Source organism: Cryptomeria japonica, chromosome 4 (genome assembly GCF_030272615.1).
Source record: "Cryptomeria japonica chromosome 4, Sugi_1.0, whole genome shotgun sequence".
Taxonomy (NCBI): domain Eukaryota; kingdom Viridiplantae; phylum Streptophyta; class Pinopsida; order Cupressales; family Cupressaceae; genus Cryptomeria; species Cryptomeria japonica.
The window spans coordinates 658,972,447-658,995,120 of record NC_081408.1 but is presented as its reverse complement, the minus strand read 5'-3'; the positions used below and the strand labels follow the sequence as shown (position 1 = coordinate 658,995,120).

At 32.1% G+C, this 22,674-nt stretch overlaps 1 protein-coding gene across 1 annotated transcript; it reads left to right on the top strand.

Annotated features, from left to right (window-relative positions):
* Window positions 1–7,140: 7,140 nt before the first annotated feature.
* On the top strand, window positions 7,141–9,566 carry LOC131061793 (peroxidase 49). The gene is made up of 4 exons (XM_057995624.2): window positions 7,141–7,660; window positions 7,970–8,161; window positions 8,262–8,427; window positions 8,927–9,566. Exons 1-4 carry the CDS (start codon window positions 7,427–7,429, stop codon window positions 9,340–9,342), a joined length of 1,008 nt encoding a protein of 335 aa, XP_057851607.1. The 5' UTR covers window positions 7,141–7,426; the 3' UTR covers window positions 9,343–9,566.
* The last annotated feature ends 13,108 nt before the right edge of the window (window positions 9,567–22,674 follow it).

Here is a 22,674-nt window from a genome sequence, read left to right as displayed (position 1 = left end):
GATAACCATTCCATTTTTTGTCCTCCCAAGCTTTGTGGAAATAGTCTCATCAAATAGGTGTCATCATGGGCAAATTCCAGGCTCATGGTACAAAATTCCCAAACATGATCTCGTGGATCGCTTTTCCCATCATATTTGTCAAATTTGGGAATGTCTGAATTTGGGGGAAAAGGTACCATGTTTAACCTTCTGTCAAAAGGATAAGGACAATTTTTGTTTAATGAATACCATACTGTTGATCCTTGTTGCATGTCTTGCATTTTCTTTTGTAGCATTTGCATTTGCTGTGTGAGAGCAACCAAGGGTGCATTTGTTTTCTGAGGGAAGAGTTCTTCCTTCTCATTGTTTCTAGTTGGGATAGGCATTTTTAGTGGTATGTGTGACTCAGGTATGTTTTTCTCGGGTATGTTTTGCTCAGGTATGTTTTTCTTAGGGTCATATGTGTCCTCTTCTCTTTGTTGTTCAAGAATCCTAACTACTTTGCTTGTGAGCATGAGTAGGTATTTTCTTTGTCAGCCTCTATGAGTCTTTCCATAAGTGTTTGGAATGAGGCACTTTCTTGACATTCTAGAGGAGCTCTTTAGTGATCTCCATGTCTTCTAGATTTGGATAGTCAAAGGGATTTGATAATCTTCACCCCATACTGGACTCTGGTTGTGTCTCTCTTTGTTTGTTTCATTGAGAGCAAGTGACAATGGGCATCTAGTAGAAACTCTTTGTTATAAAGAGAATGAATTCCTCTTCTGTGTTTCGTTCAAGATTTGGCGACTCTACTTGATGTATGTTGTAAGTAATGCAAACTTCTGGGAAGAAAGTCAGATTGGTTTTTCCTTCGTGATTCAAGCATTGGTTGAATGTTGTTTTTTGGCAAAATGCTCTACTCCTCAATGGCTCCTTGTCAAATTCATTTGATTTGTTTTGAAGATACAAGCGCATATGACAAAGGAATGTACGATGAGATTTGAAGAGTTGGTGATTGATGTATAGAAACATATTCCTTTTAGCAAGTTTCTGAGAACTAGGTTGTTGTTTCCTTAACTTAGTATTTAGATGAATACTCTTTCTTCTCAGAATATGAGGATTAGTCATGCACAAGTGATCAATGGTTTCCTTTTGATTTTTTTTGGATTCACGATATCTTGTTTGGAAACTTAAGTCTACTTTTATCAAATGAAGGTTTAGATGCCCCCTCACGACAAAGTGTGTCAAATGTTATGGAGTAAGAGCTTTCCCAATATGGAAACTCGATTTGAAAACTTTAGTTTGAAACAAGTATGTTTGTGAGGATAAAATCTATTTGATTAGAGGACCTTTTGATGTGTGTGATGATGTTACCTGATTCTGATAGGAAAATGTGATAATCCTTAGCTAGTTTGGGACTTGACAACTTTGTTCTAAGAATATCTTGTTTGTGGAATAGTTTTGATACTCTGATTTAAATTTCTGCCTAATGGAGTCAAGTGAGGAAAAAAAAAATGGCTTCCCAAACTATTTTTAAAATTTTTCAAAAAATGTTTCTGTTCGCTCTTTGTTTTCTCAATTTCGACTATGCGGTAAGCCAGAGACCCAATGTGCTACCAAATGCTGTCAATGCACTAGAGAATGATCTCAACGCGTTAAGCTGCCCTTTTCACATGCAAACTTGTACTATTTAGTTTTGACTTAGTCTGGAAAGTTACGCACTAATATATCCTACTGACGCGCTAACTTTTGAACTCAACGTGCTAATGTTTGCTTCCAACGCGCTAAGCTGTTGCTCCAAAGCGTTGAGCTATTTTTGAAAAGTGCTAAGTTTTAGCTGTTGGAATGTTTAAATTGCTTATGCTCTATTTTTCAGAATTGATGCGTTATGTTAATGTTTGTACGCACTAAAAGATGGTTCCAAAGCGCTAAAGTGTTTCTTTTATGCACTAAACTATCCCGTTTATTTTTGACTTGTTGGTTTTCTTGTGATTTTTAATTTCTTCTCAACTATGATGGATGATTTTCTGAAGTATGAAATGAAAACACAACATGAAGGAGATAACCATTTTGCCTAGTCTAAACAAAGAGTGTATATTTTGAGAGGATGTGTTCAAATCCCCAGTGTTTTGACAGGTTTGGATACAGATAATGCAATTCAATCAGACTCTTTATTCAAGGGTCATTGACAATACCATAGCCCACTAGTCCTGATACTCCGTCAACTCAAACAGCCTTGTCACCCCCTAGGGGGCGCCCGTTTTTTTGTCTTTTGCTAGAAATTAACTCAAAATGAATTTCTTCACAGTTGAGTAGCTATCTTGGGAGATATATGGTGAGTAATCTTGGGGGCAAATTCTTCCCCACCCTTGCACTATGATATTGCAAATGTCTGGATACTGACTCAGCTCAAAGCTTCTAATGCTAAGTTCGTAATCAGGTTTCCTGTTCGGCCGTCAGTGATAAACTCCCTAAGGAGGATTTCCAACCTTTAGAACAAAGGCTTTACATATTGTAAAGATACTAGGGGAAGGCTAATCACTGCACGAAACCATTGAAAGGGACTTTTGTCACCCTCCACTTTTGATTATAGTGGGTTGGAACACTTGGCGTCAAAGTCGTTCCCCACTTTGGTCGTTCCCCTCATATTGGCCAAAGAATGGCTTTAAGAGTTGTTAACTCCTCGGGAGGGCGGGCCTTCTAAAGGATTTAAAATGCTTTAAAACATGGAAAGCATAAGAGTGGTTTGGCTTTCTGATCACCCAGTTAAGGGGAGAGCATATACCTTCCACTTTCAAAGCAAGGCACACAAATATTCTTTTTTATCCTTTTACTGCAATGATTTGCTAAATTCTATTTGGATATGTTGCTCCAAAAAAGCATGGTGTTTATTTTATTTCCCAAATCAATGATTTTCTAAGCTAGTAAAAATAACCTGGTCAACAAAGCAAAAGAGTTTGATTTGGTCAACAAAAGAAATCGATATAGGGGAAGAACTTCCCTCTTTTGGTCTACTTCAAAATTTTTGACAAGTGAGGTTCTTTTACTTTGCAAAATTTAAAATTGATCCTTTTAAACACCAAAGGATGGTGAGGTTCTTTTTAAAGTATTTTTGCAAAAATAAAGTTGTTGGTTCTTTTTATAGTTCCAAAATGAAGTGTGTTTTTCTCCTAACAAATCAAGAAATGTTTTTGTTTGTTGTTCTTTTTAGATACACAAAGTAAAGTGTGAGTTCAATTTTATCTAACAAGAAAAAGAATAAAATTTTAATTTAACTAACTTAACAAAGTTAGCAAAACTAAACTACTTCAATCCTAATTTTGATAAAATAAAATTCTTCACTTTGCAAATAAACTGTTAGTTCCCTGCAGTACAACCAGTTAGCTAAAAAGATTGTTTCGTGGACTTCTACAAGTCTATTTAGGCTTCTGTTACAAATTTGTTTCCTGCTTTATGCTCGTGATGCACTAGCGAAAAACCTTTACGCGCTAAACTGTTTGCTGGATGCACTAGGTTGTTTAATTCAAGCGCTGAAAGCTACATGAAATAGTAAAATGGTCATGCACTAATGTTAGGTTTTCAAGCGCTAAGAAGTGGTTCCAACGTGCTAAACAGTCGACCAGATGCACTGAAGTATCAACCGGATGCGCTAGGAGATGTTCTCTACGCGCTGATTCACATTTTCTGCGTACCTACAAAGTTAGTCCTATTCAAAAACCGATTTGATAAATGGGGTTATGCCCCATGGTGGGCGCTATAAATGTATGTGGGAAAAGTGGTGCAATGAAATGAAAATTACAAAAATTCAAAGACTTGCCCACACACCAATGGGACTCTTGGTGCAAGTTATGGGGCTATGTGGAATAGCTCAACTTCCCAAGGGGTGTTCCATTGTTCTCTATCTCACAAGACCCCTCAAGCCAATGCCTTTGCTCTCAAATCACTGAGAAAAGTGACTTATGGGTGACAATCATGAGAATGAGGGATGTTTTTTGATCAATCTTAGTATGAATGCATCCTATCTATGCATGCTTTTAACAAATGAGCTAAACTAGTGATGATAAGATGACAAGATTAGTAAAATACTATCCTAACATGATATACTAGTTTATATGATTAACTAAGATGATAGAAATGCTTCTAAAATGATTATTATATTTATTTCGATTTCAAAGAGAGATTAAATGTTTTGCTAAAAATGATTATAAGTATGATGCTAAAGACTTGGATTCTAAGAATGAGGGATGAGGGCTCTATTTATAGGAGAAACGGGGCAATGGATGGTCAAGATTGGATGATCTTATCAAGGGTCAGGATTGAAAGTTATCAATCCATGTTTATAATTCTCACCAATGAAATGGTGACAATTGTCAACATAAGATTGCTTGAGAGGGGATGTAAGAAGCATTAAATGCTTGAGAAGAACTCATGGTTACCTTAGGAGGTAAGGGTTAAGGTTAGGTTAGGGTTATCCATTGGATAAAGCTTTTACCCAAGGAGTAAACTCTTGTGCAAGGGTTAATGAGATAACCATGGTCAAAGCAATGAATGGTTGATGAGACCCCTAGGTTAGATGACGGTTGAGTTAGGCAAAAAGTCTCTAACCATGCCACAAAGGGTTAGTTAACCATTAATGGTTTGAAAGACTTTGGGGACAAATTTGTAAGAGTCCTTCCAAATTTGGGGGAACTCAACAAGTTATCTTGTTGAAGACATAAAGGCTTTAATGCTTTTAGAAGACTTTCCTCCAAATTTGAGAAGTGACATCCTCAAATTTAGGGAAAAGGAATGATTAAAGGGTTTAGGCTAATTGATTAGGATTAGATGGGTTCTAGAAGAATTTAGAAGGGGGGTTAGGAGGCAAGTGGGAGATGTAGGAAAATGCAAGTGGGTGAGGGATAAATAGAATTAATTAAAATAAATTGCTTTATTTCAATTGTGGTTGGAAGTGGATGATTTAAAAAAATTAGATTTATTTATTTAGAGTGAACAATTTTAATTAAATGTAAATTTAATTAAAAGTAGAGAGAATGGATTTAATTAAATAAAATGATTTATTTAATTAAATTATGTGAAAGGCTTAAGTGAATTTAAATAAATAAATTGAATAATTTATTTAATCAAATAGAGGAATGTGGATGATTTAATGAAATTAGATTTAACTAAATAGAGGAATGAGAATAAAATGAACATTAAATATTTATTTAAGAATATGATCATTTTTATACATCTACAATAACTATAAATATAGAATCTTTAAAATGTTCATGTATAATCAAACAATGCAAAAGAATCATCATAATCCTTTACCATCCCAACATGTCACTATACTTTACTTCATTAATTTATTTCTTGTTTCACTTATCTTTCTTTTCTTATATTTATTTATTTTAACAATCCCTTCTGCTTTAGATAGATACGTTACAAAAGGAAAGCACAGTAATATTTTTCTAAATCTAAACTTTTTATTTCATTTATTACGTGTGGAGGAAAATTTCACAGTCAACATACCACATCTTTATGTAGTAATTATGTTATCTTATAACTATAAATATCCTTAAAACATTCATGTATTATCAAACAATATAAAAAAATGAACATAATCCTTTACCATCCCAACATGTCAGTATACTTTTCTTCATTAATTTATTTCTTGGTCCACTTATCTTTCTTTTTTCTTACATTTATTTCGTTTAACAATCCTTTTTTCTTTAGATAGATACATTACAAAAGGAAAGCACATTAAGCATATTATTCTAAATCTAAACTTTTTATTTTATTTATTACTTAAGAGGAAAATTAAACATTCAACATACCAAATTTTCCTATAGTAATTATGTTATCTTATATTTATAAATATAGAATCTTTAAAATGTTCATGTGTCATCAAACAATGTAAAAGAGTCACCATAATCCTTTACCATCTCAACATGTCAATGTACTTTTCTTCATTAATTTATTTCTTGGTCACTTATCATTCTTTTTCTTATATTTATTTCTTTCAACAATTTTTTGTATTTTAGATAGATACATTACAAAAGGTCGGCACATTAAGCATATTATTCAAAATCTAAATTTTTTATTTCATTTATTAAGGATGGAAGAAAATTGAAACATTTAATATACCACATCCTTTTTTTTTTTAATAATTATGTTGTGTTGTGAATATGAAATTTTAACTTTTGTAATTAGATGCATGACTTACTTGTTATATGTATGATTAGTTCCTTGATTGTAATCATGAAATAGAATAGAATAAAAGACTCTTAATTATCAAAGAAAGCTTCTAGAACAATATAGACTGATATTTTTGCATTGTGAAGTGCTGACCTTCTGTCAAATCTAAGCGAACAACAAGAAGATGAGGTTAGATGGGGAACACCCAAATATGTGCAGCATAGTGATTGGATATCAACTGTCAGTCACAAAATATATATATATATATATATTTGAGAGTGGAGCTCCACCATGAAATTAAACATCCAAGTTGAGATGGCGTTTCAGATTAAAAAAATTCACACAGTCGCGATCAAAAATCCTTTCCAGCATTGTACTAAAAGTTGCAGCGCATGAACCAGGCTAATTTCATGCTACTATGGCGGTATAGCCCATGTGCTCCGGAGTAGACAGGAATCAGCTGTTTCATCAAGGTCTTTTAAGTCTTAATACGTGTTGCAATATGTTAGGGCAGAATGCTTGACTCTATGTAACGTAGGGCCTAGTTCTTAACGTGAATGAGGGTTAGCCGTTCAAAACATTTGAAAAGTATCAACAATTGCCATATAATGAAGGAAGATTGGTTAAAACGTACACATACAGGAAAACGATGATAACATATGGTGTGCAACAGCTTTATACACCTTTATTGATTTCCTCGTTTGAAGAATTCAGAGTGAGATGATCTGATGTGACATGAATAGTGTAATGGCCCCCATGGCCCAAAGTGAAAGATATTATATATATAAGAAAACAAAACATCTCAAATCATCTTCACTAGTTCTTTGGGTTGCACTCTAAAATTGTAGATTATTTAGTACCAAATGAGTTTGGTTTGTATAACTTTATTTAGCTAAGTGCTTCCGTCAACCTTATCGTTTTCAGGGCTTTTTATGAAATTTGTTTCCATGTCATCAGCGATTCGTATAAGAGATCTTTGGAATATTATACAGTTGGTGGAGCATCACTTTCAATCCTTTACTAATTCCGAACCGCCGGTCCTTCCGAGCTTGACTTAACACCTCCTGTTAGCTGTAAATAGCCCTGCTAGGCCCTTCATCTCTACTTCTTGATTCTTCAACAATAAGATATTTGCTATCCAGAACTTTAAGTTATTTCATATTTTCACTACTTATATAACCATTCTCATAGCACTTCCTTAATCATCTCGTTCCTCTGGTCAAGCTTCTCTTCTCTTTTGTAAAGTAGAATAGCTGTCATTAAGACTCCTCTCCCCACCATTGCAGAGATGGGACAAATGGAGAATACTAGTACTTCCCTTGTTCTGATGCTTGTTGGGTCTGCTTTGATGTTATGGTTTCACCCAATACAAGCACAAAATGGTCTCTTCCATGATTATTATGCCAAATCTTGTCCCAAAGTTGAGGCAATCATTCAATCAGTTGTGGCAAAGGCTGTGAAAAAGGAAGCAAGAATAGCTGCTTCCTTGCTTCGACTACATTTTCATGACTGTTTTGTTAAGGTGAGATTTTTTATTTCAATCTCTTGTTTTGCGCTATGCATTGTTTGTTTCTTATCATTTTCTTTTTTTATAGTGAATTGTTGAGTGTGATCTAAAATATTGATGAAAAACAAAAAATTTAATTAAATATAAAAAATATCATGCATTTTTTTTCATTTTCTCTTTTGATGATAGATTACTGAATGTGATCTGAAACATTGATGAAAAACAAAACTCACATAATTAAATCTAAAAATATGACACAATAATTATTAGACTCTGAAAAATCTAATATCTTTGATCCAATCATACTTATTATTTGTGATGTAGGGATGTGATGCTTCACTTCTTCTTGACGACACCTCCAACTTCACAGGAGAGAAGACAGCTAATCCCAACAGGAACTCTGCGAGAGGTTTCAACGTTGTGGATAATATAAAGAGTGCAGTGGAGAAAGCCTGTCCAGGTGTTGTGTCTTGTGCTGATATTCTTGCTGTGGCAGCTCGGGATTCAGTACTCATTGTATGATAAAGCCCACATTAACTTTCTATTAGTACCACCTGGTATTCAAGGAGTATTAGTGTAAAATTGTTACTGATTGTTTTACTACAAATGTTTACAGAGTGGAGGACCTTCATGGGTTGTTCCTTTGGGGAGAAGGGATTCGAGAGGTGCAAGCATACAAGGAGCGAACAATAATATTCCTCAACCCAACTCAACCCATCAGACATTGGAGACCAAATTCAAACTCAAAGGGCTCAACGTGGTTGACCTTGTAGTTCTCTCTGGTATCATTCTATCATATAACTTAAACATGACAGACTGACTTATCTATAGTAAGTTATTACTTACAAACCCTATGCTTTTAACACAACCTGCATTGGTGGCGACCATTCTTGTTTAATGGGTCAGATTTAAACAGCACACATTCTAAAACTTGATTTGTTTTGTTTTGATGGTTTGGTCTGAACTTTTCTAATAAGACCCATCTGCTTTAACACAATCTTACATTGATGGCCGCCACTCTTGTTTAATGGGTCAGATTTAATAAGACCCATCTGCTTTAACACAATCTACATTGGTGGCTGCCACTCTTGTTTAATGGGTCAGAATTAAACAGCATGTTCTAAAATTTGATTTGTTTGGATTGTTTGTTCTGAGCTTTTCTAATAAGACCCTATCTATTAATGTAATTTAGAAACAAAATTCAGAATGCATTGTTTGAGCTGATTCCATTTAAGAGAGATAATTGTAATTGTGATAGATTGAATTGTTTGTAAATTGCAGCTGGACACACCATTGGATTATCCAGGTGCACAAGCTTCAAGCAAAGGCTATACAACTTGACAGGAAATGGAAAGCCGGATCCCACTGTGGACCAGGGGTATTTAAAGCAGTTGAGGACTTTATGTCCCCAAACCGGTACAGACGACAACCAAACCACACCACTGGATCCTGTTAGCCCCACTAAATTTGACACAAACTATTTCAAAAACTTGGAAGTAGGAAGAGGTCTTCTCATCACAGATGAGATTCTGTATACTACAAAAGGGAGCGAGACGGCAGCCTTAGTGAAGTTTTATGCCAGGCATTCCCAGGCTTTCTTCCAACAATTTGCTAAGTCTATTATAAAGATGGGCAACATTACTCCTCTCATCAAGCCTCGTGGAGAGATTAGAAAAAACTGTCGTAAAATGAATTAGTCAGATGTTATCTCTTTTGGATTGAACTTTAAAGATCTGTTATTTTATTGTTGGGTTAAGCACATTTATGTCTTGAATAATCTTTGTATTAGGTGATTTCAGAAAACAAACATTTTTAGGCCTTGTCAGGCCAGGCGTGTTTACAGTTCTTGCAGGTGTGCATGTAAATGGCACGATTTGCCTGCTATTAAATAAATGTATTCCAGCTTTCAATGGGTTTTTAATATTATTTTGCGGAAAGATTCTTGTGTTTACTAAAGGTACAGACAACTATTCCAGACATAAATATCAACAAAAATATTCTTAAATTATAGTTACCCTTTGTCAATATAGTCACTTTCTAAGAAGACACTGGATCTATCATTAGAGGAGCTTACCTTTTTCTAATGAGTATTTTTTTTGTGATGATTTCATCTTTTTTCTTTTTCTTTTTTTTGGAGTTCTATTGATCTTGACTAATAATATTATTTTTATTAAATAAATAGGAATAACAAGGATCTTAATTTTTTACAAAAATAAAATATTTATTAAGATCTGATAAAAACAGTTAAGAACAATGAAAAACCAAACAACAAAAAACTGGACTATCAAAACATAAATCATAAGAAAACACCTTAGAGATTATAAAGAGATAGCATAACAAGAGTTGCACCTGTGATAAAGAAGTGGGCTCTCATGTAAATTGATAATATATTGATCTTGACTAACAATTTATAAATTTCAATATTGTAACTAAAATATATATTAAAAAATTTGAGTGGTTCAAATTTAAAATATAAATATTTCTTTCTTCTAAATATACTTTTAAGCCTGGCTAGCATAAATTAATATATTTGAAAATATGTTGAAAATAAATGTTTGAAATTTAAATAAAGTGAGTGCATGTACTTATCTCTAGGTTTGGCATACATTATGATTTTGATAATGTGCCATTGGGCAATCCATCACCATTTTAGAAAATTAAGGTTACATTGTCCTAGACAATTTGAAAATGTTAATTTTTCAAAGTTGAAATGGGCCCGTCAAATGTCTTGTTGAGAAATACACAAATAATATTTTTATAGTCTTATAAACATGCAAATATAAATAGAAATATAAGAATTAAAAAACAACATTTAAAATTTATCATTGTGAAAAATGCAAACCTCCAATAGAGCATTGATTGACTATGCTCTTAAAAATAAAGATACGGGGTTTCTCTCAATATTAGCAGTAGAATATTAGTATTGCTTGGATTATTGATTTGAGATTATTTATTTGGCATTAAGGACTCTATATAAAAATGATGGAATTGATATAGAATTTATAGATTTTTGTGGGATGAATTAAAGGCTTATATTCTCTTTTAGATTATCAAAAGTGACAATCATTGGTAAGGTTGGTTGAGATAAGATAACTAGGTATTCAACTGATTTAAAATTGATGAGTTGATAATTTTTTAATTCTTATTTTTTACTTGTGAGTTTTGATATAATTAAGTTGGCCAATGAGTTGATAGATTATCTCTGAGAGAGTTAATTGTTTGCATGGATAAGTTAATTAGGTTTATGAATGGGTTGACTAGTTTAAATTGATTAGTTAACTAAATGGGCAAAGATTGTCATTTTTATTTTTTACTCATGGATAATTGATGCATATTAGCTAGAAATGATATTTTATATATTTAATCAAGGAGGATATGAGCAATCAATCATGTTTAAATATTTAAACAAATGAAGGAAATTAGTTTAGTTTAATTAACCAATTTTTTTTTTTAATTAAATAATAATGAAGGAGTAAAATAATCAAATGATGAATTTTGAAGAATTAAAAAATTTTAAATGATACTAGAAGAAAAATTTAACTATCTACATTTTTTCCCTTTTTGAGATGATATTTGAAGTAATGTTATTTCAAAGAAAATAAGAGTAGATAGGAAGAATGGATTAGTAGAGATGGTGTAACCTAGTTAGTAAAGGATGGTTAGGAGCTCAAGAGATTGATTAGGCAAACATTGTGCAATTCAACTCTCAAAAGAATATTAAAAAAGATGGATGTTTTGAAAAAAATGGTGCCACTAGTCAGTCCATGAAAGTTCAGCAATCACAAGCCTTGCAAAGTTATAATTAGAGAAAGTATGCAATTTAAGAAATAACTCTCAAATGTTTATGATTTAATTAATTAACATAGAAAGATAAAAACACACATATATAGTGCAAAAGATAGAAAATACCAATTAGTATAGTAGATACAAATGCATGCACAATGAGTGAAAGAAAAGTCTACCTAAACAAGATTATCCCCTAAAATAGAAATATCTCTTAGAAGAGATATCTATGAGAGAAAATATCCTAAAATATAGGAAATAATATAAAATATCTCTTCGAAGAGATATTCATGGGAGAAAATTTCTTATAATATAGGAAAAGAGAGAAAAGAAAAAATATTATCCTAGATGATAAGATAGCCAACTAATAAAGACTCCCTAATCAACTTAATTTATTATGTGCAATATTAGAATAAATACTTGATATGTATGGAAATAAGATCCTAGGCCTAATGAGTGAAAAATAAGATCTCAAATTCTCATTATATAGAATTGGAACACAAATAGGTTCTGAGCTATAATACTAGTAGGACAACCAAGCACTTGGATTTTATTCCTTTATTACAATGCAATAAAGGGTTAATGATAGAAAAATAATTGATTTTAATATAAACAATGAATCGCAGACAAGATGAAAAACACAACAAGCCAAAAGATAAATAAAAATATCATGCTCATCTTCCCATACCCCAAATTCAAACCTCCATCTCCCACTCTTGGTGACTGGAAGCAACAACTCCCTTGGTAATAATTCTCCTATCAATGGCTCTCCTATTTGCAAACTGGTTGTGGACATTTCAAACTAGGAATCCATTCCCCTCGCAGAAAAATAAACCTCTAAAGTCTTCCAAAACCACTAATGGCTCTTACATGACCATTAATGACTCTTACATAACCATTTATTGTTAATTCAACTTGCACTCATGTGTCTCCTCAAGCATTTATTACTTTGACCATGGTTATCCCTTTTGCCTTTGCACAAGAGTTTATCCATGGATAAAAGCTTTATTCTTTGAATAAAGAATTTATTCATTCAACCTAACCTTGACCTTAACTCCCAAGTTAACTCTCAGGTCATGTCAATCATTTAATGCTTATTCCCTCTCCTCTCAACCTATCTCATATGGACACTTGTCATCCTGGGATTGGGTTGAAAGCCATCACATGGATGAAATATCATTCAATCCTGACCCTTGTTGAGATTAGTCAACCTCAACCATCCATTGCTCCATTTTCCCTATAAATAGAGCCCATTTCTTCATAATCCAGATCCTGAAAACTTGTATGCATCTAAGTTATAGAGAATTTTAGAGAGCATTTAGCATAAATCACTAATATCTTGTTATTTTGGCCTAAAATAAATCATTTTAGCATCATAGCATCCAATATTAGCTTTTATTTGCATTTGCATAGCATTTTAGAGTAAAACATTTCAATCTTGAACCTCCATAAGCATCCATAGTGCAAAAAGCTGCTGAGAGCTACACTAGTTTGGAACTTGGAGAGGAGAGGAACAAAGGAGAAGGAGCTAAGAGCATGTTAGGAGGCATTTGGAGATGTCTCGTTATATTTACTTTCTTAGTTAAATATTCTTTCATGTTTTTGGTGTCCTTTTTTATATGCCTGCTTAGATTAGTTTTTAGTTGATTAACACTAACAGTTTGTTGTGTTTTTGTGTGTTATACGACCACAGGTTCTAGTCTAATCTTCCCCCCATTTCGCAAAGCATCACAATATTTTCTAAGTCATGGACAATATTTTGATCAGTCCTTGTAGTTTTGTCCTAAAAATCTGTCAACTTATAGCAATATTGTTTGATGTCTTTAAGAACTGGTCTATTAGGCCCTATGTGAATAGATGATAGGTATGTGTTTTTGGATGTTGATAAGTTCGGATCTTTTGGTCAGATGAGTCTGAAATGTTGACAAGTTAACTACTTTTATAATGCAATGGTTTTCACATTATATTTAATTAAAAAAATAATATAACATATCACATTATTTATTTGATAATATATAATATTAAATATAATCTATATAATATATCATTATTTTATATAATAATTAAAACTTATATAGTAAAATTATTAATGATAAGTTTAATATAATATGATAAATTTAATCATATTATGTTTTAGTTATTTCTAACAAGTATATTATATAATATATAGATGGTGAATATATTTATAATATTATATATAAGAAATTAAATCATATATAAATAGATATATAATGAGAGAGAGAAATAGAGAGGATATCGAAGTAGAGATATATAGAAAGAAGGGGTGGAGATAGGGATAGAAAGAGGGAGAGGTAAGGAGATAGATATAGTGGGAAAGATAGAGGACGAAGAGAGAGGGAGATAGAGAGAGAGTAGGTAATCTCAAAGGTCTAAAGAATAAATTTCTCATCTTGAAACTCATCACATATTGCAAGTCATATCGAACATATCACCATACTTGTGATTGACTCATGAAATATAATAATTAAAAATGGTTGCCTGAAAAATATCATATAATTTTTTTAAAATATCATATAGTGTAATTAAAAATAAATTGTAACTTGAAGAGAGAATATCTTATAAAATAACAATCATAGCAATAAAAATAAATATAAATACAAGTATACATAATTAAATATTTAACAATTATAAACTTATAATGATTAAATATTATTATTTGATTTTTTAAAAAGGAACACTAGCTTTAATAGTATAAGTATACATAATATAATAGTAAATTTATAATGATTAAATATCTTCCAATTGTTCTCTTTCATCCTTATGATGGTTCATAGAGCATGCCCTAAGACGTTGGTGGAAAAATTCTTACAGAGTTGAATCTAGAAATCTGTAACAATCAATAGCGTAGAATGTGGAAATCTAGAATTCTTACACAATTAAATCTAAAATTCTATCACAATCAATAACATAAAATATAAAAATATGATAAATTTGACTGTAATATCTTTATTCTAAAATAATATAAATATTATTTATTAACATTAAAGCCAAGGTAACATTACCCTAGGTAAGAATATGCTTGCCCAACATAAAAAACGTTTCTCTATTGTGACATGGCCTTTCTAGCTAGACATATAGAGTCCATGGGAGAATATTTGCATTTTGTCCCTAGTATATTCCATATACCACCATCAATGGTCTTGTCTATAATAAATAATTATAGACAACCTTTAATCATCACTTGTTTAAATAATTTAGAGTGAAGCGACCTGAGTCTCTCTCACATGGCCCTATGGTGAAGCAAACACATAAAGTAAGACAAAATAAAACATATCAAATCAGATCATTGCACTGCACTGAATTTTGACGCTTTTAATTGCTTATGGGCATTATCACTACACGAAGAAATCGGGAAAACCTATAGTAAAATCTTAATCTTATGAAATCAAAGGTTCCCGTTAGTTTGAAACATGAAGATTTGTAAATGTTACCGTAGCGGTGTCTAAGTATCTTGCCAGTCTAGGTCAAAAGCACTTAATTAGACCGTTAGCCTCGTCGACTTCAAATTTAAGACCCTCTGAACTAGCCGTTTGACTCCCTGACATGGTTGTTGGGCCCCTCGTCTTATCCTTAAAGATATTGTTAGCAGCAACATTAGAATTTTTTAATTTTGAAGAGATCAAGTTTTCACAATCTATTAGATTTGAAAGAGTTGTTTATGGATTAGATTTTGCGATAGTTTTTATATCAACATTTTCGATCATGTTTTATAATCTATCATCAAGATGAATGAGTGCTATCAGAAAACAAAAATCTATAAATGTGTGGTAGTTTTTGTTTTCTGAAAGCATTTATTCATCCTGATGATGGATCATATAGCATGATCTGAAACGTTGATGCAGGAACTATGACAAGATCTAATCCAGAAAAGGCTCTTTCCAATTTTTTAATTTCATCAATATTTCAGATCACATTTTACAATGGTTAATTATACAACGTAGTTGTCATAAGAGATATTTTTTTCATCATCTATTATAATGTATGAAAAAAGCTTCTAGATATAATTATGTCTTACATGCAAACATCAATTTTTTGGATCTTATTGAAGAATTAAAAATATGGATGCTAAAAATTAAAACGTAATTATATTTGATGATCTTCTTGTACATCACAATTGTCTTATCTTATGATCGTAATTTAATATCACTATCGAATAATTTGAATATTATCATTTTCAAATAAAATAACAAATCAGTAACATAATTTTTTAAAAATAAAAATATATCAAAATCATTTCACATTGTTTTATTATGTGTAAAAAAGTGTTTATATAAATTATTTTTAAAACTATAATATTAACTAAATTTGAAATACCTATAAAATATCAGAACTTAAAAAAATATTAATTATCTATAATTCGAATACTAACAACCTAGGCTATACGACTAAATGGTTTCTTACTAAATTTTAGCACATGTTCTTTATTATTGTTTTTGTAATGAGACTTTCTATGTACTCTTTACTATAATGACCAAATAGTTTATGGTAATATGTTATTTGCTTTATATCACGTTTCCTAAAGTTTTTTTTCTCTTCACACTAATGCCACTTGTTCTTTTGGAATTTAATAAGATATTATAAATTTTTATAATATCTTTTTTATTTAACTATATTAATTATTGTTAAAATAAAAATTAATTAAATATGAAATCAAAATTTTTATCAAAATTTCAAAAGAATGATAAATTGATATCTTGTGATTATATTTTTTTTTAATCATTATTATAAAATATTTTTTTTAATTTAGTATTGGCATAGCTTGATGGTTTAAATGTGATTTTATTTTTGTTTTTTGGGGAGCAAAAGTGGCAAGTCATTATAATTTTATATTCAAATGTGATTTTGTTATTCTTAAGATCAAACTCAATTAGAGTATTATTGTTGAGTGTTTCTTTAGGGGATGAGATCTTCTATTTGTAACCTCACTAGTTCATAACTTTGGATTAGAAGCATTTACCCCTCTTATAAAATATTAAAAAAATAAAAATAAAGTTTTAAATAATTATCAATTTGTGAGTAGATGTATGGATGTATAGATTTGTAGTGCCATAAATTGTATCCCTTCACAATTTCACACTTAATCTAGACCCACTTTGGCAGTTGTGCCTAATTTGTACCTAATCTATGCTTGATTGTCCTTAGTTACAAGACCATTTTTGTTAACTTTGTGCATTCCACTATTCAGTCACTTTTTTCCTAGCCCAAAATGCTAGGATGAGAGTGTTCACTATTTCTATCTAGGTAGTTTGGCCCTAAAATTTTAAATATGAATGTTGGCTATGCAAGTAGTGGGAATTTCCCCTCTAATGTTTACCCTCCTCAAAAATTAAATCCAAAAATAATAACTCTAGATAATTAGATAACTGTCCTAATTACTGAAACACTCCCCCTTAATATTAACTTAGGGATAAGCTAAAGAGATAATGATGAATGAATGAATGACTCTTGACAATGAAGGTCTAATTAGGTACTCATGTGCAAAGCAATGCAAATCTCAAAAATGGAGAAAAGAAGAAAATCCTAGTGGTCTAGTAAACTCCTCTCCAAAAGAGAGAAAATACAATATCTATACTAGAGAAAGAAGAAAAGGAGGACTCAATATGACATCCTAAGGACTAATTTTGTCACAATAGTATAATGAATATCCCCCATAAGAGAGAGAAAATGAGGATAGGAATACTCCTAATGAAGAAGTAGCTCCTATACTAATGATGAATATTTGAAGACAAAATATGATCCATTGCCTACAAACAATATTTCTCCCCTTAGGAAGAAACAAATCCATTCGAGATATGAAGTTGTAGGAATCCAAATCCAAATTTTGTTTGCCTCTAGAAAGTGCCCAAATGTTGTTGTGTCCATGAAAGATGTTGATGCCACAAACCAATCAAGTACATGCCCAATTAATGTAGGAGGTGACAAATGAGTACTTTGCAAAAATTGATTAAGATCAAGCTCCATGGGTGATGAAGATGGGTTGACAACACTGATAAGGATATCAACAAAGAAGAAATGAATGTCCTCAAAATCTACATTATGAGAGTTCACAAACAATGATGATATGTCTATAAGATACAAATTCCAAGTAGCCATATCTGGAACAACAATGTCTTGTTGCACTGAATCAATGGGCATGAGCCAATTCCAAAGTCACTGGTAACAACAGAAGATGAATATCATTGAGATGGGATATCAATGTGAGGAGTAGGAACATGAAGACAAGTCTTTGATCCATCAAAACATGTAATACCTATTATATACTCAAGCTCCTCTAAAGTATCATTATCCAAGGGCATACAATTTGCATGTGTAAGGGGAAGAAGAGAATCTATTGCAAGATCCTCTAAAAGTGAATAGATATGAGAGTCTTCATACATCTCCTAAAGTCTAGTCCAAAGTGCGCAAGGACACTCAAGGTCCAATATAGCACACATAGTGTCATGATCAACACTAGAACAAATCACTCCTATGACATGGTCTATGATATTAACCCAAGTTCAATTTAACTCCTAATGTGGTTGGTTCAAGTATAAGTCAGTACTTTTGATGTGGTTGGTTCAAGTATAAGTCAGTACTAATAAGGCAAAAGATCTAGCCACTTGAGATGTGTTAAGATGCAATGTCACCAAGACTCATAATTGCCCTTTGCCAAGGTCACAATGAAAGGACGGACAAAAAAAACCATAATAGGTCTCCTCAAATGAAATAATTAAACCCCAAAAATCTCAACACATGTAAATTACATTAAATATAACCCTCTCCAACAAATAAATTATCCATCCCAACTCCTAAAACATCTAAGTAATAAACCAGATAGTGAAAACATAAAAATTTGAATAAAATATACCTAGGAAAAAATCTAGAAAAATAGACCTAATATCTGGATAGAGGACTTTGAGAGCTTCTTGGCAATGTCTAGTTTCAAAAAACAAAGTTCAAATGTGCATGATATGGCCCTAGAAGTGCAAAACTGAAGGTTAATATTGGAGGTCTGGTATGAAAAATTAGAGAAAAAAATGACAAAATTACCAACACTACTCGATTGGCACCAAAACCAACTTTTCAAAGATATCTTGCTTGCACAATTTTGACCTCATATGCTCAAGTTATTTTGAAAAACCATGAGAATTTTTCTAGGGTTTGAAGGTTAGAAAGGAGCTTGCATGTGTAGGCCGTATGGATGCCATCATGCTGACGTTATCATGACATCAACAAATATTCATTGGAATATTCTCTCAGCGCCCAAAAAAAGTGTCCCCTCTCTACTCTCTAGAATATTCTTTCTAGATGCCTAAATATTCTCTAGATCTACAACTAAATTTGGAAAATCTCTACTAAAAGTGGCAAGGTGCTAAATTTAGTGTTGGCTAGGCTAAGGCCAATGCCAATGTTGATTTGTAAAATCTTACATAGGAGTTATGCGAGTCTATATGTATGTATAGGTTGCACAAAAAATTGTGTGTGCCCAAAAAAAAATTATTTCAAACTTTGCAAAACCAAAATTTGTAAAAGCATTTTGATTAAATTAAATAAATTAAGAGACCCTACATTTTTTACCGCTACAAACACCTATTCTTGAAGCACACATGTATGGACTATACATATCCGTATGGATCCTTATGGAATTGAATTGGTCAAAAAACAATTGCCCCAAAGTTAACTTTCTTAGAATTTGATGATTTAACAAGCGATTTTAGGATTTTTGGGCCTTCTAAGCACAATGGTGACCTCTGCTTTTCTCCAAAGTGCCCAAAATTTTTAGCTACCTCAAAATTTTGTCAAAATTTTTGTGCCCTCGGTTAAATTGAACTAAAATAGCAATTTCTCATATTTTGACAAAATGATAGTCGATCTTAGGGTTTTGAGACACTATGAATGTGATGGCAACCTTTGTTTGAGCCCCATGTGCACATAAAAATCACTCAAGGTTGGATCCCTCAAGCATGTGGATAGGAACTTGATAAAACTGATGCTCTTATACTATGAAAGAGAAAATATTGAGCTCTAATACCATGTAAGAGCTAAAATTGTGCTTTGATACCGTGTAGATGTTTATGATAACCATAGAAGACAAGAATCATTTGCAAGAAGAAAACTGGTCACACAAAGGAAATCACTTGCAAAGATAATATGCTCCATAACAACCTGAGAATTTTATATTAATTATACATAAGAATATTTGAGATGGAATGAATGAAGGCTTGCTTTTATAGAAAGAAAGACATGCCTAAATCCTAAAATTAGGAGAACTAAATAAAAGAAAAGAGGATATATATAAAGCTCAACTATAGCTAAACTAAAGTACCACTAAGTAAACTTAATCTAGAAAAGGATAACTCTAGATTAAAAAAGAACCTAAGTTTAGCTTAAGTAAAAACGTAATTAAAGGACCTAATTAAATAAATAATTATGTAATTGTCCTAATTACTCCAACACTTTCTATATCTTTATTTTTTGATCTAGTCTATTGTTTTTCTTTTTATTTTGTAAGTTATTGTTATTGTTGAAAGCCATAATTTTCCTAACAATAAAGGTAGAACATATATACATTCATATCGATTCTATTACACTTTCAAAAAAGGAACATAGATCCAAGTGTTCAGGTCTCCTATTAGGACTATAGCTTGTTAGAGCATATTTAGCTACAAGTTGTTTTTTTACAACTAGTTATGCATTTTTTCTTAATCTCACTTAGGAGTGAATTTTGCTAATTTAGCTTTTGTGCATCTAGTTTAGCTAGAGCTGATTTTTATTTATCTCCTCATGCTTGCACTTTAGTTCTCCTAAATTTAGATTTGTGCTTTATTTATAAGCACCTCATTGTGCAATTGTAATTCATTTTGTATTCTTTTCTTTTGAGTAATATAACATTCATTTATGCAACTCTTGTTTGTTGAAGGTTTTCTTGTTTGCCATTTTATCTTGCGGGTGCTTCTGGTATAAAATTCAACATAGTATCAGAGCTCAATATTTAAATTCAACATGGTATTAAAGCATGGATTCGAAAAGCCCCTTATTAAGATTTGAGGGTTTTGTTTGAACTTAGAAGTGTTGCAAGGTCACAGATTTTTTTTTTTTGTGGATTTAATGGGCAAAATTTTTAATTAATTTTGAAGCCAAACGAGAATCACCATTGTGCCTGTAGCATTGAAAAATCCTAAGATCAACTATCATTTTGTCAAAATATGAATAGTTGAAATTCGGGCTCCAATTGGCTGAGGGCACATGTTTTCAGATGAGTTTTGAAGTTAGCTGAAAATTTTGGTCAATTTGGAATGAAAAAAAGGTCACCATCAAACCTAGAAGGCCCAAAAACCTATCATCACCTATCAAATTATCGAAATCCATGACAATGAAAATTGAGGAAATTTTTTAGGAAGTCTCTATTTTTGGATTTTTTTGTTTTTAGGAACTTTGTATTTTCAAAAACATTTTATATTTCAAAAACAATTATTTTGGAAGCCTTCTATTTTTGGAACTTTCTATTTTTGGAAAGTTTCTACTTTTTGGAAATTTTCTATTTTTGAAAAGTTTCTAGTTTTAGATACCCAATTTGCCCTCCAAGGCCTAAAAAGTTGTAGTTGGTTTTTTGTCCATAACTTCATCATACAGAGTCAAAATCAAGAAAACAAGATAACATTGAAAAGTTGGTTTTGGTGCCAATCTACTCATGGTCCAGTACTTTTCTCAGATTCTGCTCTTAATGATTGTTATAGGCCTTTAAAGTTAACCTTGTTTTTCATGCTTTTGGGGCAATATCTTGCACATCTGGACTATATTTTCTGAAAACTAGGTCTTGTCTAAAATCTCTCAAATTCATCTATCCTGATCTACTATTATATTTTATATATTTTTCTCTAAGTACATTTTATTTAGATTTTTGTGTTTACACTATCTGGTCAATAACTTGGTTGTTTTTGCACTTAACCTAGATCTATTTGTTGGAGCTTGCGCAACAGGATGTGGTTTATATATGTTGAGATTATTAAGATCTAATATTTTTTATTTGAGGAAGTATCATGGGATTTTTGGTTCATCCTTTTGTTATTGGCCTAGCAAAGGGCAATTATGAGTCTTAGTGAAAGGGCATCTTGACACATCTTCGGTGGCTTGATTTTTTTTCCTATCTATATGGACTTATACCTCAACCAAATTTAGAGAGGGGTCAGTATTCTTGGAGGATTGTTAATGACAATTTTGTAGGAGTTATTGGTTCTAGTGTTAATCTTGACACTATGTGTTCTTTGATGGATATTGAATGTCCCCGCACACTTTAGACTTGCCTTTAAGAGATCTATGAAGACCCTCATATCTCTCCATTTCTAGAGGTTCCTGTACAGTATATTGCATCATTCCTATTGCACATGCAGATCGTATACCCTATGATTGTGGTACTTTTGAGATGCTTGAGTATATCATGATTCTTTCATGTTTTGATGGATCCAAGTCTTATATCTCATACACTGCTCCTCATATTAAGACAATATCCCAGTCTTCATCATCTTCTATTGTCCTTGATCAAATTGGTATTGTCTCATGCATAACCCCTATTGATTTAGTTCAATAGGTTCATTGTTCCCTTCCAATTTCATCTTTGTATGATGACTTCTTGCCAAATATTGTAGGGTTATTTGTTATCACATATTATACATATTTGAGACATATTTGATGATCTTCACTTCCTCTTTGATGTTAGTTTCAACATTCCTATCATCCCCTATTTAGTAACTTTAGAGATTGTTCATCATGTATCTTCACAAATATTTATATTTGCTTCAATTGATCAGGCACATCATAATTCAGACATGTGGATAGTTGAGCAGTCTTCCATGGCTCATATCTTGAGACTATTCCTTTCATCTCCTTTTATGGAGTTGCTTCAGCCTTGGCCAGTGGATTTTTTTCCTAAGGGGAGACATGTGGTTTGTGGCTCTTGGATCATCTTTAGGTTTCATCCTCGAGCCTTCATCTTCGACATTGGAGCTTCTCTCATATGGGGGGAATACATCATCTCTTCTTTTCTCTCCTATGGGGGAGCTTGATTGTACTTTTTTGAAGGAAGTTGTCCTTAGGAGGTGTATCTGAGGCCTTCAATTTTTAGGAGTTCATGCTTCTTTTAATGCATTAAATCTCTCGCTTTTAGAGAGGGGTTTCTTCCCATGTGGTTTTTCTCATTTTCTCTTCTTAAAGAGACTTCATTGGTTTGTACATGGGTACCTAATCAA